General features: G+C 40.4%; 1 protein-coding gene across 1 annotated transcript in view; it reads right to left on the reverse strand.

Annotated features, from left to right (window-relative positions):
• LOC134536344 (nephrin-like) overlaps positions 1-17,558 on the reverse strand; it is a 680,062-nt gene that overhangs the window by 15,800 nt on the left and 646,704 nt on the right. The window contains exons 11-12 of the mRNA XM_063376096.1: positions 10,617-10,913; positions 7,608-7,850 (exon numbers count right to left, since the gene is read on the reverse strand). Coding sequence (XP_063232166.1) covers positions 7,608-7,850; positions 10,617-10,913 — 540 coding nt within the window. The remainder of the gene's footprint in view (positions 1-7,607; positions 7,851-10,616; positions 10,914-17,558) is intronic.

Consider the following 17,558-nt stretch of genomic DNA (forward strand, 5'->3'; position numbering starts at 1 on the left):
CAAATTTAAGCGTTATTTTTTTTTTTTTACTTATCTCTCGGCTTAGATCCTACAGTTATATTCCATGCGCACTCGTGAAAATTTTTCCTGTTAATTGGATTCTGATTTGTGGGGCGTGTGAATCTGCGTTGCCTCTGATTGAGCACTTCTTTGGATTTCGAAAGGATTTCTCACTGGCTAACTCTCCTGGATAATCTGTGAGCCGTCGCAGGAAAGCACGAAAATGAACTGAATTAAAATTGATTGCGAAGCGAATCCGCGAATTTTTCCTTTATTTAACCATCACCCCAATTTGATAAGAAGAATGTAGTTTTTAGATTTCAGCCAGGTATTTCTAGTATCTAACCCTCTCGCCTTTTTATTCCAAAATGAACACCTGAAAAATAAATCGTTTTTCGATACGTACACATTTTATATTTATGTTTATTTGTGACATTTAGGTGAAAACTAAACACGATATGGTCGTTAAATGATTTTATTATAAATGAATCGGGCGCAATAAATATAGTTCTCAAACGAAATAAAACATTTCAGTCGAAGTTCTACTTTACTCTGCGATCCTCTTGATGTGGCGATATGACTAGCGGTTGTTCAGTGATATGCAATATATTTTCTGATACATGTTTTCAGTTTCGTTGTGGTTTCTGGTGTTATTAATTTCATTTTTTTTTACGTAAACGCTTTGGGGCTGAACTATTTACAATGTGATGACAGCATGTTTTCCAGTGCAAGAAACATAAAATTCGAAAAAAGCGCAAAGCTTTGCTCAAATATTTCTTAGAGATACATCTGGGAAAAGCAAGAAATAAAGTTTTACTTTAACTGGAAAATTAATTGGTTTTTTACCGAGAATATTCGTACTTACACTTGTAAATGTTTGAACCTAAATACAAATTGTGTTACCAACTGCAGGAATGTATTTATTGTGATGGAGTAATATTTAATCTTCACTTCGGAAAGTTAATGGTTAAAGCTGTAATTCATGTTTGTAAAATAATAAATTTAGTATCTTATTTTCTTAAATTGATTAGTAAAATAAAATTGAAATAATAGTTAAATGTTTTGTTTCGTTGATTACTGGCAACAAAACTAAAATTGAACTGTTGAAACTGAGAAATATTTTGGATAAATTTATTCATTCTCTGTTAAAATTAAAATAACATCATTTAATACAATAACAGCAGGAAAACTTAAAATATAATTCACGAGACTTCGTGACATGATAAATTTTTTGTTTGATATATATTGTTTTAGATCTGATGGAACGACAGCAAAAATAATTTTCGTGAAATATTGTAATTTTGTCCGTTAATTTATCTGGAAATTCCTTGAAACTTACTTTAATTTATGTAACGGAGATTGATCTAAGCATAATTAACAACTTAAAATAATTTGTTTAATATATATAAGGATTTACGGGATACATGTTAATTACGAGTAACGAAAATACGGTAAAGCTATTTATTACAGAGTCGGCGACAAAAGAAATAAAATCATCACGGAGCTCTTAAACTGGGAAATGCTTTTCTTCCGCAACAATATTTGTGTACACGGGTAAAAACGTGACGAGTGAGCGAGTCCCAATTGGCTGTCTAAAACTCCAGGGGATGAAACGAAACACAATTGGGGAAACTAGTGCGCGTGGTTGTAAACGATTTTCCGACACAGAGGGCAGGAACGCTCAATCGAAAACGGGGGAATAAAAATAAACCGCCGAGTTTCAATTCGCTCCGAATAGAAGTTAACGTTTTGCTAAATTGTTACTCGCGGTAGTTTTGCGAACCCTTCCCATCTCGTCATTCGGTCAGCTCGTCACGGTCGATGGACCAATCAGAAGGCTGAATGCGCCAGGGGAGGTGAGTCAGAGAGAGAAAGAGTGAATGTGTGTGTGTGTGTTTGTGTGTGTGTGTGACAGGTGAGTGAGGGGTTTGCGGAACGCCACAATGGTGCGCCCTGGTGCGCGTCGTGCGCAGATTCGGCCCGCGGGCTCCGGTCGCGTTGCGCAACGGAACACGACCGCTCGGACCCCCCTTTCAGCAAACCCTGTCACTCGCCACTGCTTCGTCGACGCTTCGAGCGACGAACTTAACAATTACATTTACATCCCGCTTATTAAAAACGGTATGTTTGTGTTGGTCTCAACACTTTTAAAATTAAATACGCGCTTCCGTTTTTTTTTATTTCGAAAGCTTACACTGTATTTATTTCTGTAAATTAAACAGATATATTTATGTAAAATTACAGATATTTGTAAATTTCTACATTTTCGTAACAACTGTATCACTGCATAATAGTGTTACGGATACTGGGTTTGGATTCTTACCCGGGACTTTATTCTTTGTGTTGTCCCTGTACCTCCCATAGTTAGTTCTTTGTAAACCGTTCCCTGAATAGTTTTTCAAGATTTACTGCGTTCATTAGAAAGCAAAAAAAATCCAATTATTTATTATTCGATTTTCTTGTCTATGGTTTTAAAACAATTATGCTTGAATGAAACATCAATGAAAATATTAAAAAATTTCCCATTTTTTGTGAGAAAAACGTATATGTAAAAATAACCATATCCCTGTGTTGTACGAAGTTTCAATATCTTTCTTGAGTATTATTATCTGTTTCTTGGCTACTGGTTTCTTAAGGAATCTTTTGCAAAATTAGGTAGAGAAAATGATGTTAACCAAACAACCTATGCTCTCTGTTTGAGATCTGCACAATATGCGTAGTTTTATTTTTTGGAAATGTCTAGATTGAATATTATAACACTTGAATGTCACTTGTCGTTGAGTAAAAACTCTGAAGATTAAGCCAAAGACAACCCCCTATAAAGATTTTTGTTTAGAAACCCGAGTAAATTTCGTAGAAATTTGGTTGCAAGGTAGACTGCAAACATGTATACATTTTCACTGATATTAATTAGATCACAATTGTTTCTTCATTACTCTAAGCTACTGTGCGCCAGTCAACTAGCAGAATAGTGATAGAATCACGTCGACCTACCCGTAAGGAAATTTTCCGCAGTAAGAAATCAACCAATAGAAAGGCAAATGTAGAAAGAGAATACATAGCACTGCTAATTTTAGCATGACCTGAAATGAATCAGCGAAATCTCCGGGTCATTACATTTTCGATCCAGAAATTATGTGAAATGAGGCAGCAGCCAATAAACGTACACATCGACTTAATTATGCAATAATGCATACACTTGTAGCGTCCAACCAGCAGCGAAAATAACGCCTATTTAACAGATCTCTCCAGTTAACTAAGCCACAGATTCGGAAAATTAATTACATAAGTAAAAGTTATAACGATCCATTCTTAACTTTTTTGATTACTCAAATATTGCTCTTTTATAACATTAGAAAAGGATTCAATTTTTAAGTAACTTAAATGGAACATTATTTCTAGGTTTCACTTTATCACTCCAATAGTGAGTTTACGCAAAGTGCGGTTATTGTTTTCCCAAGTAGCAGAGGAATACTCATAACATAGAAGGACTAATATAAGCACGGTTATTGATTGACACTTTGACAGTGACCCTACAGTACTTACAAGATTTCAAGATCATTATAGTCTTAATGATAACAACCTTAACATTATTGAATAAATAAACAAAACTGTGAAACCCAGCATTCATTATTGTAACGGAGAGTAAACTTTTACACGATTAAAGAAACAAAAAAAAATTGTCAGTTATATTATAAGTATCAACAGCCCCCCCCCCCCAAATTCCCCCCAAAATTATTGCTTTTCGATTAAAAAATTATGCCTAGTAAAGATAAGAAATATTTATAAGGCAGCCTAGTTTAAATTATGGCAGTGTCTTTCTGAAACTGGATGTATTTTTAAGTGTATGATTATCGCTATGTAGACTTTATAGTCTAGTATTTTATATAGGAGATAACCGTTAATGCACGTAGTGTACATAAATTATTTTATACATATATACTTTTTATTAATACAATTAAAGTCTTTAATAATAATTGACATTACATTGGGATAGCCAGATAATATTAAATCATTGACGATTTCATTGATCCATACACGTTTTAACTAACATATCTAATTAAAATGCTCTATTTCAACCTAATTATACGAACACATAAACATGACTTCGCTCTTAAGTTTCTCAGGAGCGAATTTCAAAGCCGACATATGTTTGAATGTCTCAGACTATTCGACAGAGCAATTTTGTTTGCAATCAGGACTTCGTCATTTGCTCCCGCAAAGTTTCGTTAAGTGGCTTTCTGAACTATTCCGCAATCAGGCTCGCAAGAGGCGCTGAACTTGGGAGCAAACTTACCGCTGCTTTATTTTATCTGCCGAAAATCACACACACCAATCCCTCCAAGAGAAAAGCAGCTTGAGCTAGCTAAACAAGAGCTCTATACGCATCCACTCAGTAAAATTTAAAATAGACACTAATGAAGCAAATAAAAAAAAGTGATCGAGGCTTTCAATATTCACCAGTTAGGTGTAAACTTCTATAGTCGGTAACGAGAAAATTAATGTGTTTTCATGTTGTTCACGTTGGAAATAAACTGTATAATACGAAAATCGGATACGAAATTTAACGTAGAATTCTTTAAAATATTGCCGAGCATGATAATTAAAATAGCCTCTTTTAGAATCGAAAAAAATTCTGGGTGCCAATAACGCACATACTTTCTGCGCCCACCACTAGTAATAGCTTCCTTAATCGTGATCTTTGCTCAAACGCAGATAGCAATTAGCAGCACGAAACAATAGGAAATCCTTAACTATTAGAAACGGCTTTGAGCCTGATTTTCCACAAGCAATTCTTGCTAAAATACTGCCCATTTTGTTAAAATTTACAACAGTTATTACTTTTAAGTTTACCTACTTCTATGACATAAGGTATTAAAATTTTAACCCGAAACATTTTAAAACACATTATAACATTAAGTGGACCTATATGTTTCTATATGTGTCTTTACTTAAACAACTTAAATCAGTTTTTAAATACCTCCTACAAAAAAAACTTGCACGTCATTGAGATTATTCAACATTATTATGTTAAAGTTTTATTTCCAAGCGCACGCTCTGCCTCTGTGCTACAAACCTCTTGGGAAATGAGAAGGAAAATATGTAATATATAATCATTGGAAAGCCTTTTTTCTTCGGTATTTTAGGACTTTTGATTACTTTTTACCATATTCCAGGGTAATTAAACTATCACAAAGTTTTAATTCGCGCACAACAATACGTCTTTTATGCCCCTCTAATGTTGACCATATACGGATAATGTTCGCAGGATTTCACGGCCCGTTGTCTGAAGTAGCTTGGCTTCTGGGTTGTAGCCGCGTCCATGGCGAATAATTCACCGAAGGTTTCGGTCGACATTCCAGTCGCCATTATCAGGGAGCAGTTACCTACTGCAGGTCGTGGATCACATAAACAAGCTGTCGCGACAGTTCGCAGGCCGCTACGAGCGACAGTGGCTCGTAGTCAAGATGACTGAGTGTTAAAAAAAAAAAAAAAAAAGAATTCTTCAAGGCAACGGGAATTTCCCAAGGTTCCAAGGTTAAAACTCGTAAGTAAGAGTTATGCTGGGGTAATGGAACTACGACCACCGACGACTGTAGGTAACTGCTCCCTGATGATGCCTACTGCAATGTCGACCGTAAACTTTGGTGAATTATTCGACAATGAACCGGCCGCAGACCAGAAGCCAAGCTACTTTTGACTGTATTACGGGTTTATGCTGCGCTGCACGTCTGCTCGTCGACTTGCAATAATCTTCCACGAGACTGCTCGCACCGTACACCGGGCGCCAAGAACTAAGTGCAACCCCTGGCAGCAACCCTGTTGCCCGGCTAGAAGCTCCTGGGAAGCCATCTTTTCACAGTCGAGAGAGCCAAACTCCCGATCGTGCATCTTTGGGTATTTATTTGTTCATTGTAACTCATAACTAATGATAAATTAGGTTAGGTTAGCTACATTATAAATACTTTAAAAAATTTTGGACGGCTGTTTTGGTTAGGATAGCTACATTAAAGATACTGTGAAATCATGTAAACGGTTTCCTAGCGCTGGATAGCTACGTATTAAAAAGTTAATTGCTAAGCAACCACAAAATGATTTTACAGTATTTTTAATGTAGCTATACTTACGTAATATAACCAATCATCCACAATGTTTTAAAGTATTTATAATGTAGCTAACCTATCCTAATCGACCGCAAAATTTAATTCCACACCGGTTTATACAATGAGATAGAACGGCGTATGACGTAATCATTCGAATTGCTTCACCTTCGTGAAGTCAGCACAATGTCACGTTTTACTGTGATAAAGAGGTAAAATATGTGACCTCGTTTTGCAACACATTCAAACACCAATAACGTTCGCAGGTCTTTCACGGCCATTGTCTGAAGTGGCTTGGCTTCCGGGTTGTAGCCGCGTCGTCGGCGAATAAATTCACCGAAGGTTTCCGGGTCGACAGTGCACAGTCGCCATCATCAGGGAGCAGTTACAGAGTAGGTAACTGCTCCCTGATGATGGCGACTGGAATTTCGACCCGGAAAACGTCAGTGGAATTATTCGTCAAGGACGCGGCTACAACCCAGAAGCCAAGCTTCTTCTGACTATGCACGGGGTTTTATGTATGCTGCACTTCTGCTCGTCTTCACGGGCACCAATAACTATAGACCTGTATAATTCGCGGATTCATTCGGTGATAGGCTAGAATTCAAACACATATACCTCTTAGATAATTTTGCTGTTGGCTTACTGTTCATCTGGACGAATCTAAACCAGTTATAAACCCTCGACCAAAGAAGGATCGATCGAATCACAGACAAACCAGCTGAGACGACTTAAAAGTCGGCAGCCAAATGAACTTGCGTTATTTTCCCGAGCGTACAAGGGGGTACGTGCAGTCAGTCCATCCTGAAGGCCGTCGAAACAGCGAATTTTGCAGGTCTCTATCAAAAAAACTAGGGACCGGAAAAATTCGCCGGGTTCAATGACCTCCTAGGATGAACTCTACAGTTCTACGTACACTCGGTCAAATAATGCCACCCTCTCGTTGGCTGCTGTCTTGTGAAGGTGTCCCGACGTAGCGGCCTGTGATTCGACACAGCTTCGGTTGGGTGTTTCTCACTGGCCCAGGGTCATCCAGGTGAGTTGTGAGCCAAATAGCAGAGGCAGCACTGAGGTATAACTATTCGTGTGTTTTAAGCTATCGTGAAATGAATCCGCGAATTTTTCCGGTCTCTAGCAATGACCCGGGTCTTTGAATATATATACTGTATAGAAGTCGCCAGCCCAGGTTAAAATTTCTAATACGGTTTTGAGGTAGTTGGTTAATTCACCGCCGCAATCGCCACCATCTCTAGGGCATCGACTTGATGGTGGGTGCGGGGAATGACAGCGAGCGACAGTGCTGCCCTCTAACGTATAAATAACAACTAAGACGATACAGGGCGTTACGGCAGTGCACTGCAGCGGTGAAGTTCCCAAGCTGCTCATCATACGCTCCTGAAAAACGTAGAGTAAATCCTATCCACTCGCGACTTCTATACAGTATATATATTCAAAGCCCGGGTGCAGGTGGCGAGAGGTTCGTAAGGTACACGGACGACGGCTCACCCTTGTTGCACGGCACGACGTCCGGGTTGCGGTCGTCCTTGTCGCACAGGTCCTCGACGTCGGAGCGCAGCGGCAGGGCCTTCTCCTTGACGGCGAGGTGCAGCGGGCGGCGCGGCGAGCCGGCCTTGTGCTGCGCGCGCAGCCACAGCGCCCCCGCCGCCACCAGCACCGCCACCAGCAGCAGCGACGCCACGCCGATCAGGTAGCCCAGCACGGGCCGCAGCTCGAAGGGGACCGGCGTGCCTGCGCCACATGGCGGCCACGCGCAGCTTTGATGTCAGCTCACGTCATCAAACTTGTATTAAAAAGATTCGTTTTGGATTTTTTAATATAATGTTACGAAAGTTAGCAAGGCCGCGTCACGCGCAGGTGCACGCCGTAACATGAGATGTACCGTGCGCACCTGGGTCACCGCTTTATCTTCCTCCAGCCCTCCGCACTCCCCGCGCGGCGCCCTGCCTTTGACACGTAACTGACACCGGACAGGTGGGAGTTGCGCGAGCCGCCGACACGTGTTTTCGAGAGATTTCTGCCGTCGGGACGCGACGGGCCCCGACCGCTCTCGTGAGTTCTGGAATTGCGCCGGGGGCCTATATATGCGCCCGTGGACGCCGATCAGGAGTCAGGAGAGTTCGGAGTGAAGTCGGGAGATCTCCCGCGGCGGAGTTTTCGGGCGATAGAGCGGCGAATATCCCTGGATGAAGGTTCCACGGCGAAGAGTTCTGTTCCGAGCGAAGTTCCGAGCGAGGCGTCGAGCGGACCTCGGCGAAGGGGAAGTGTGACGGCGGCGGCGGAGTGCTGCGACGGAGTCCTGCGACGGAGGAACACGAGGGGTGCTGCGGCGAGAGTTGCGCCAGAGGTGCGGCCCAGCAAGGTGTGTGGAATGAGTGACTGGGGAATAGACCTTTCTTTAAGTGTAATTAATTATTTGCAATTTTAGAAGATTTTTGTAAGTGATGTAAATAGTGGCAATAAATAAAACTGTGAGTGATAAAAATCTTTAATTGGGCTATCCTTTACAAACCCGCAGTGAAATCGGAACTATATATATATAAATAAACATAGTAACTCCTAATATTTTGATCTAATTTTCATCGTGTGTTTTTGGATTTTTTTTGTCACCACCTCGCCACAACGTCGGCGACACTGGCGGGCCGGTCTTGTAATCTCGTGATTGACTTTTAAGGCTCCTCGCGCTAAAACCGATTGGCCGACCTCTGCATCGGAGGTTCAGTTGGAGATAGATGTCAGCTCACATCATCAAATTTCTGTTATGAAGATTCTTTTTGGATTTTCAAAATACCTACAAAAATATTAACAATTAAATATTTTGTTTTAATTTTCTTCCGAACAGCTTAATTACAGTCGTTCGTAAATTAGCGACAATTTCATAAACTTTTTAACACTCCACCTTGTTCTGTTACGAATTTTTTCAACATATACATTTACGAAGTGTGATATAATGAAATTGAAAAAAAAGATGATAATTAAATGATGATAATCCTTACGGAAAATTTGCTCGTGGAGAGTGAGTGAATAAACGTTGAAAACAGGTCTGTACGCATGTGGGGTGCGTGGTTGGGGGGGGGGGGAATCTCCCTATCGCCCAAAGAACTGTTTTAAATAGACATCTATCATGCAAAACAACAAAAAGGAAAATAAATTGAAAGCAAACAGTTTTCAAAGTGATTCTATCCACCCCTTCCACCCAACACAAACAGGTAAATTCTGCGCACGCTCATGGTTGAGAATTTTTTGTGAGAGAACAACAAATGCACGGGAGGTGATGTGCTAAAATTTTAGTTTTAGCCCTGCAATAATAGAAATGACGATAAAATGAAGGGAAAAAAATTCATAATGGCATGTGAGATTAAAGACGCAAAATTTCACGGATTCACACATTACGATGAACACTCTTCACGTGTGAGGATAAGTATTCCAGCCATTGTCTTGAGGTTTCATGGCTTGAGTTTTAGCCGCGTCTGAAGTGAAGAGCTCACCAACGTTTCGGTCAAAAGTGCATTCGCCATCATCGGCGCCAACTTTCTCCTTCCGTGAGTCTTTGCAGTCCTCTTGCGTTTGAACACTTTCACCTTAGAGGCGAGTGTTTTCCTGATTGGCTGCAGCTGTGGGCCAATAAGGGGGTTTATTTCCTTCTGGTTGGCCGGTTTGTTTCACTTTTGACGCGGCTAAAAAAAAAATCCACTGTTCGAGAAACCTTACGTGTTGACGATGTTGCTGCGAAGTAATCAATTGAGCGAAAAGGTCTGAATGTTCATTTATAGTAAAAATATGTCAAAGTAATACTACAACATTGGATATTCTTATGTTAGAAACCATTTTTAACGTATTTGGAACATAAGTGAACATGGCCACCACCGCAGTCAAGTACTCGGCTTCTATTGGTTGCACGAAGCAACGTAAACGGCAGAGCTCAGCATTGCCGAGGTGATCCGTACGGGTGCGTCTCCGTATGCGCGCCATTATTGTAAAAACTCTGTTCCGTGAGATACGTCTCCGTTTCCGTGCCATTGCGGAACGCTCATGCTTTTTTTTCCGTATCTTTTATGTAGCCATCCTAACCAAATCAACCGTCCACAATGTTTTTTTTAAAGTATTTATAATGTAGCCAACCTAACCTGATTGACCATCGGTATCCTTTTATCAACACCGCAATATTCATTTACAATGAACAAAAAAAAAAAACGAAGATGCACGATCGGGCGTTTTGGGCTCTCTCGTCTTGCGAAAAAAAAAAAAAATCCCCCTTAACCTCGAGAAAACGGCGAAGAAGAGAGTTGGTGAAAAGCGAATGAGATAGCTCTTGCGATTACTCGCTATTATAGGTATTTATAATTTCAAACAAGTGATTGGTTAAGCACAATTATTCTACGTAATTGCGTAAAAAAATTAATAAGTTGAATCATAATATATATATTTTTTGCCTATTTGAAAATGTTTTATTTGACAAAATAGCGCGCACCACGCGGGAGGGGGTTAGCGGCTCACCGGTCTGCTTCTCGGCGACCTTGAGCGTGAAGCCCTCCAGCTGCACGGCGTCGCTGCGGCCCTTGGCGTTGAAGGCGTACACGGCGATGCGCAGCACCGACCCGGGCCCCAGCCCCGCCACGGAGAACTGCGGCTGAGACGCCGTCAGGTTGGCGCGCCGGGCGCCCGTCGCCGCGTCGCTCGCCTCGAGCAGGAACAGCTGCGGCTGCCCGCCGTCGAAGCCCTCCAGGCAGTCCACCTCGAGCGACTGCGTCGTCTGGTTCAGCAGCGTGCAGTTGAAGGGCGGGTCCGGCCGGCCTGTCCCGGAACACGTCGCGGGAAAAAAAACATTTTTTTATTCCCGAGTTAATTTTTGTTCTTGCTCTAAAGATGGTGTATGTATAGGGACCTGCAAAATTCGCGGTTTTCGTTTGCCTTCAGGATAGACTGTACTTATCCCTGTAAACTCGAACAAATAACGCAAGTTCATTGGCTGCCGACTTGTAAGTCGTCTCAGCTGGTTTTGTCTGTCATTTGATCCTTCTTTGGTTGAGGGTTTATAACTGGTTGAGATTCGTCCAGATGAACAGTAAGCCAATAGCAAAATTATCTAAGAGGTATATGTGTTTGAATTCTAGCCTATTACCGAATGAATTCGCGAATTTTGCAGGTCTCTATGTATGTGCCTTCACGTGTATTTATGCTAGTATACGTGTGATATGTAGAGACCGGAAAAATTCGCGGAATCATTTCACAATTTTTTATTTTTTTTGACAACAGCCCCTCCACGCTGAAGTCAGTCTCGCACAACCGAAGTGATTGCGAGCCCTCCTAACAAAAATGGGAGTGAACTTAAGGGAGGTTCCTTTCACGTTATGCTAGAATCCAAACAACTGTGCATTTATATTGCTTCTGTGATTGGCTTACAGTTTATCTGAAGGACTTTTAGCCAATGGGAAAACTTCAACCAAAAAAGTATCGAAACGCAAGTGTCCCAGTTGACAAGTGTCACGAGTCAATAGCCAATCTGCAAGTGGCATTTGACTGAGTATGTACAGGGTTGTGGAGTCTATCCTAGAGGTCATCGAAAGCGCGTATTTTTTCCAGTCTCTAGTGATATGATATAGGTACGTAGGGACACCTGTATTTCGCGAATACATTTCGCGTCAAGGTATTTCCACAAAATACTGTAGATTTTCTCCTGTGGTTGTTGGCTGAGGTCGGTGAGAGGTGTCGTCCCGCTCTTGACGGGGCCAATGAGAATGTGGTCACCGTACTGCTGCATCCTCACAATTTGCCATGACTCTTAGAAAAAGCTACAGTGTTTTGTGAAATACATTGACATGAAATTAAATCGCGAAATACAGGTGTCCCTATGTATGTACCTTCACATGTATTTATGCTAGTATACGTGTGATATTATGTACGTTACAACTATAGCTTAGGTGCATACATTATGTATTGTATATATGTAATTAATGGCTTGTCATAATAAGTGTTTATCATATAAAATAATTTAATATCCAATAAAAATATCAAATTCAATTTAATATTGATTTAGTATAGTGTAACTATGCAACAATATAACCCTAATATTTCATAAAACATAAACACAATGTTCATGTAGAACGGCGAACTTTAATGCAACTTTTTCACGAAACATTTTTGTGAAAAGGACACAGAATAGGCCCTTGGCCAAATATATATATACAGAGAGCACTATGATATATACGTTGCTGGGCTCGTTTTCGTTCTCCTATTTGTGCGATGATTCGTCCCACACTCAAAAAAAATAGAAGCTAGAAAGATTCATGAACGAAAGAATAAGACAGAGAGTGTGCGCATACAATGTTTTCAGAAAATAGATATAGGTATCTTAAAGTCAACTCTGAGTGCCTTGAATTTTATATTTTTTTCGACCAGCGGCGTAGAGAGCGCTATTGAGACAGTCCCTGCATTACCCGCGTATATAGCGCTACCTGTAATGAATTTAATATTTCTTAGAGATTTGGCGTGTTCAAAATTGCAGAATTCTTTGAAGAAACAGTAATACGCGCAGTTTTTCTTTATGGTGTATTTCAACAGTGAGTGAGATTTATTGTTCATGAATTATTATTGATTGATCATTAATTATTGATATCCTGAGTAGTTAATTTAAAGAATGTAATAATTTTGTTCATTTACATTTTTTTAGAAAATTGACATTTCTCTCTTTTTCTCTCTGCCGTTATACCTCTTACGATATATCCTACTTAAGAATCTAGGTTTGAATTGCCAAATAAATTCATCTTCCATATATTCCATATGTTTCACATATTCACGTGGACTTACGGACCCCGCCAAAAAAATTTTCGGGAAACTGAAATGTATACAATTATGTTATGTAAATTGTCTCTACTTGAGAGTTATTAAAATAATCAGCAGTGTATCTCGTTCCCCAACAATTGACAGTCACGTTAAGTTGTAACCAAACACTGTTTATAGTACAACACATAGAATTGTATTTATTATCTCAGCCGTTTTTATTTGAGGGGTGAATGGTTTCAGGAAGAGGATAGAACCATTTTTCCCGCTATTTGCTTTCATTTTTTTTCCCTCTTGTGTGTGGAATGTTTCTCACCATCTACCCCTTAGACCCCTCCCCTGTGAAAGCTTCTATTGGATGTGTAATTAAACATTATTTATACACTAAGAGATCCATATGGATCTCTCTATTATTTGCAATAAACGTGTTGCTCAGATCTAGCCTTAAAGTAGTGAGTCAACCTTGGGAAGCACTGTTTTAAACTTTATTTTCGTCGTGAACTAATGGCGGCCTTTTTTTCCAATTGATTTTTCAGACTCATTATATTTTAGCATTCCATTTTGTGTATTGCAGCAAATTTCCTTACCACATATAAGCTAATTTTTTCGGTTATTCTTTCAAGGTCAGAAAAATATTAATCCAAAATTTTATCTTAAAAATTCCATCGTGTTTATCCAGTAACCGTTTGTTTATTTTAGCTCACACCGCTGAGTAACGGATTCATACAATAACAATTAATCTCAGTTTTGAAATATCAAATTCATCAAAAAAAATTTAATAAGCATAAAAAATAAACTCAAGTTTGGTGAAACAGCGAAGAGTTAGTGAAAAGTGATAAAGATAGCTTGCGATTACTCGCTATTATATATATATATATATTAATAAGTGGTTGGTTAAATGATTGTGCTCATTTCACTAAAAAAAACAGACTATTCACAATGTTTTTTCCTTATTTAAACATAACTTTGACAAAAAAAACGTTAACAGCAGTTCTAATGAGTGTGATTCTGTAATATGTGAAAAAGGTTTAACCTCAGTGTTGTTTTGAAACATGCAAACCGGTGTTTGCTGGCATAACGATCTCCGCGGGTCGCAACATCAAACACCCGCGGAACAGAGGCAGTGGGCGGATCCAGAGGTTAACCTCGGAGGGGGGGCATTCTAGGATTTCAGAATAGCCAGAGAAAAAAATTTCTTAAAATTACTTTATTTGTATTTAAACTACTCATACTACACATAACAACCAACCACCAGATTTTATGATTCTACAAGAAATTCATTAATAATATTAAAATATTTTATTGGTTTCAGAAACTATCATTTTTGTCGGCAATATTAATGTAGCAGACAACTGGTTTTTCGGGGGGGAGGGGGGGGGGGCACTTGCCCCTGGTGCCCCCCACTTGGATCCGCCACTGAACAGAGGTGTGTCTGGACCGGAGCGTCGACTGGCGACGACGCGACGCGACGCGACGCGACGCAACGCGACGTGGTCTTCCTTGCATCACGCGCCATCTTGATGGATCGTCGCCAAGGGGGCTGGCGGGGGTGAAAGGATCAGCGAGGGGGTTGGTCGGGGAAAGGAAGAAGGAGCCGGAGGGATGAGGGGGGGGGGGGGACGTGGAGAAATTAATTACCCATTTAATTCAAGGAGGGTTGGTAAGGGGTGGTCCCGAAATGAGGCGAAGCGCAAGGAAGGGAGGGGATCGTTGCGAGACGTCTTCCTCTCCTGCTCCGAGGGGTGTCTCGCAGCTCAATCTCTTCGGGTGCTCCTGCCTCCCCTGAAGACTACTCACGCCTCCAGCCCCCACTAGGAGGGGGGGAGGTGGGGTAACTTCCGCACCGAGCCGCCAAGTTCACGTCTCGCGAAATTTCACACCCGGGGCCTCGGGTTAACTCCCTGACGCCTTCGCCGCTGGAAGTGTTTTAATAACCGCGGCGAGTTGGCGGCGACGACTCACGGGCGGTCCATTGTGCGTGGCGGGGAGCAGGGGGGGGGGTGTCCGCGGGCGGCCATTGCCGTCTCGCGCGTCGCTCCAGGGACCCGCGGGGGGGGCGTAGGCTTCGGCCTGGGAGTCTTCCCCAACCCAGCACCCCTCCCAAAAACCAATACACTTACTCTAAGTTAAGTTAAGGGGAAAAAAAATGCGACGGCCTTTTCCATTTTTCTTTTATTCTTGTTCGTATAGTTTTTCTCTGATGAATGTAGACAAGAAGCAAAAAAAAAATAAAAAATCATTGGAATTTGCGTGTGATCAAAAAGTGCTGGTCTGCCCCCATTTTCGATTTGAATTTGGGTTTACTTGATTTCAAAGATTTTCACTCTCTCACATAATGATGCGATCTCACCAGAATTTTATCATTTGTATTATTAAACTAAGCAGGTTTTTAATTTGTTACGAAAGAATTATCAATATTTCTTAAGATAAATTACTTAATTCGTCATTGGAATTTAAGTTGCCCGTTGGTTTTAAAAAAAAATCTTTTTATAAATTTTATTTATTAAAAATTTCCAGAGAAACATTGCTGAAACTTCTTTTTTATCTAATGATTAGTCCATGCCCCATGCCAAGGTTACTCCGAAAAAAAAATTAAATGCCCCTCCAAAGTAAATGACCAATGGCCCTGTAATATGTAGGACCGACGCAGGGTCGGAAGGTCTCCTAGGACACCTGAGGAAAGGGAATGCTCGCTACGACGAATTCTCATACGCTGATGGAGAGCGCAGTAATAATTTGTGGACTTCTCGATGAGTAAACAAGATGTTCCAGACACCAGGGACGTAACTAGTTTAGTTTATAGTTTCCACCGGGATGCAAGAACTAGTCTCGGCGGCCCCCACTTCCATAATTTTATATTATTCCAAACCTAATCAACCAAACCTAAACACGACACAACGCCTAATATCGCAACCACATATTCATTCCTCTGTTCCAAATATTGTTTTTTTGGATTCAACTTACACAGCAAATAAATATAATTATTTGGAGTCATTTCATTTTTAATACAACGCAATTTAGACAGTACAAGCTTTTTTTTTAATATTTTACGATATACATGAATGTGTATTATTTTAATACAAATAATTCCAATAATCTGCCCTGGAAATTTTTTTATAAATAGTATAATATAAATTACTCTGTTAGTTTGCCCCCCCCCCTTTTTTTCCTAATGCAACTGTGGCAACAGTTGTTTCATTGTCTGTGTACAGTTGTATTGGTAACGATCGAACTGCTCTCCGTAAGCACACAAATATTTGATCTGTTTTTGTGATTATATTGTATTTAGTTTATAAATGATAAATCAAGTTAGTTAGAATTTGTTTAAATAATATTTTTATTAGATAGCTTAACAAATGCTACGCGACTATGAGTCTACAAGGCTGAAACTAGTTACGATTGCTCCATCCAGCAGCGAGAGAAATTCATCTCGTGCAAATAACTTGTTGCAAGTAGTCCCGATTCTTGCGACAGTTGGCGCCACATGCTGTGATGTACAGACAGTCACTGTTTTTATGTGAGATGCGGTATGCTCACTCACGATCGCTAAAGGGCTTCGCTAGACATCAAGGAGCAGGATAGTGTTTCTCAGCCATCATAAAACATAGAAATCGACACAGTAATGAACCCTTTTTTGTTTGAATTCCACCTTGTAAAATTATTGTAAGTGTTAAATTAGTAACAGTAATTCACTAATTAAATGTAACTCTGAATAAAATTACATGTCCTACTAGGTGAAAACTTTTTCATGCCGAAATAGTTTTCTCAGAAATTACCAGAAGCACACGTAGAAAACCAAAAGAAGTGTCGCCATGAATGACCAGAAGAACTTGGAGAAACCAACCAAATGTTTTCATTTATAATCAGGAGCGCATGGAGAAAACCAACAAAATATTGAGATGAATAATCAGGAGCACATGGAGAAAATAACGCACGTTTTCCTAAATCAATGTCAATGTAAATCCCTGCAATGTTTTTCGAAAACATGCTGTAATCTATTTTCATTTGTGGTTATAGAATACACGGGAATTTCAGCTCAAAAGTTTTTAATCTAATAACAAGCAAAACATATAACAAGGCATTATCAACAGCTTTTCCTTGAGTTTTGCGTGGAAGATAAATGCATTTTTTTTTAAAATTTGGCCATATCTTTTTAAAAAAAAAACCTAAGCGTCCGATTGCTAACATAATTACCAGCTTCCAACAGTTACGTGGCGTAACATGACGAGCGCTTTCAGGTTCCGCCCGGCAACTTGCCGCGACGTAATAGCTTCAGGTTATTAACTTAAGTGGAAGTTGCTTAACTCCTGCGGTGGCGGAGTTCACCCTAGGTCAGCGTCGTGTCAGGGAACTATCGGGAAAATGTCGAAGTACCTGCGTACAGGGAAAGCCGCGAAGTTGTGCAGGAAAAGTTATCCACGCTCGGGTTAATAAACTTGGACAGCTGCAGCACCGCCACCGGGACGGTTTGCTAAGATGGTTGAACTATCATAGTTTCGTAGGATACACGAGTGAGGTGGCTGAAAGCCTTTTTCCACTCCAGCTGCCTCTCGTGGTGTTTCTGGTAAACTGTCCTCATGTTAGCACCAGAAGATAAGTAGTTTAAAAAAATCAACGTGTATAACATTTGCTAGGACCATAAATCCTCAAAGAAGCAAA

Source organism: Bacillus rossius, chromosome 10, assembly GCF_032445375.1.
Source record: "Bacillus rossius redtenbacheri isolate Brsri chromosome 10, Brsri_v3, whole genome shotgun sequence".
In the NCBI taxonomy this organism is placed as follows: Eukaryota; Metazoa; Arthropoda; class Insecta; order Phasmatodea; family Bacillidae; genus Bacillus; species Bacillus rossius.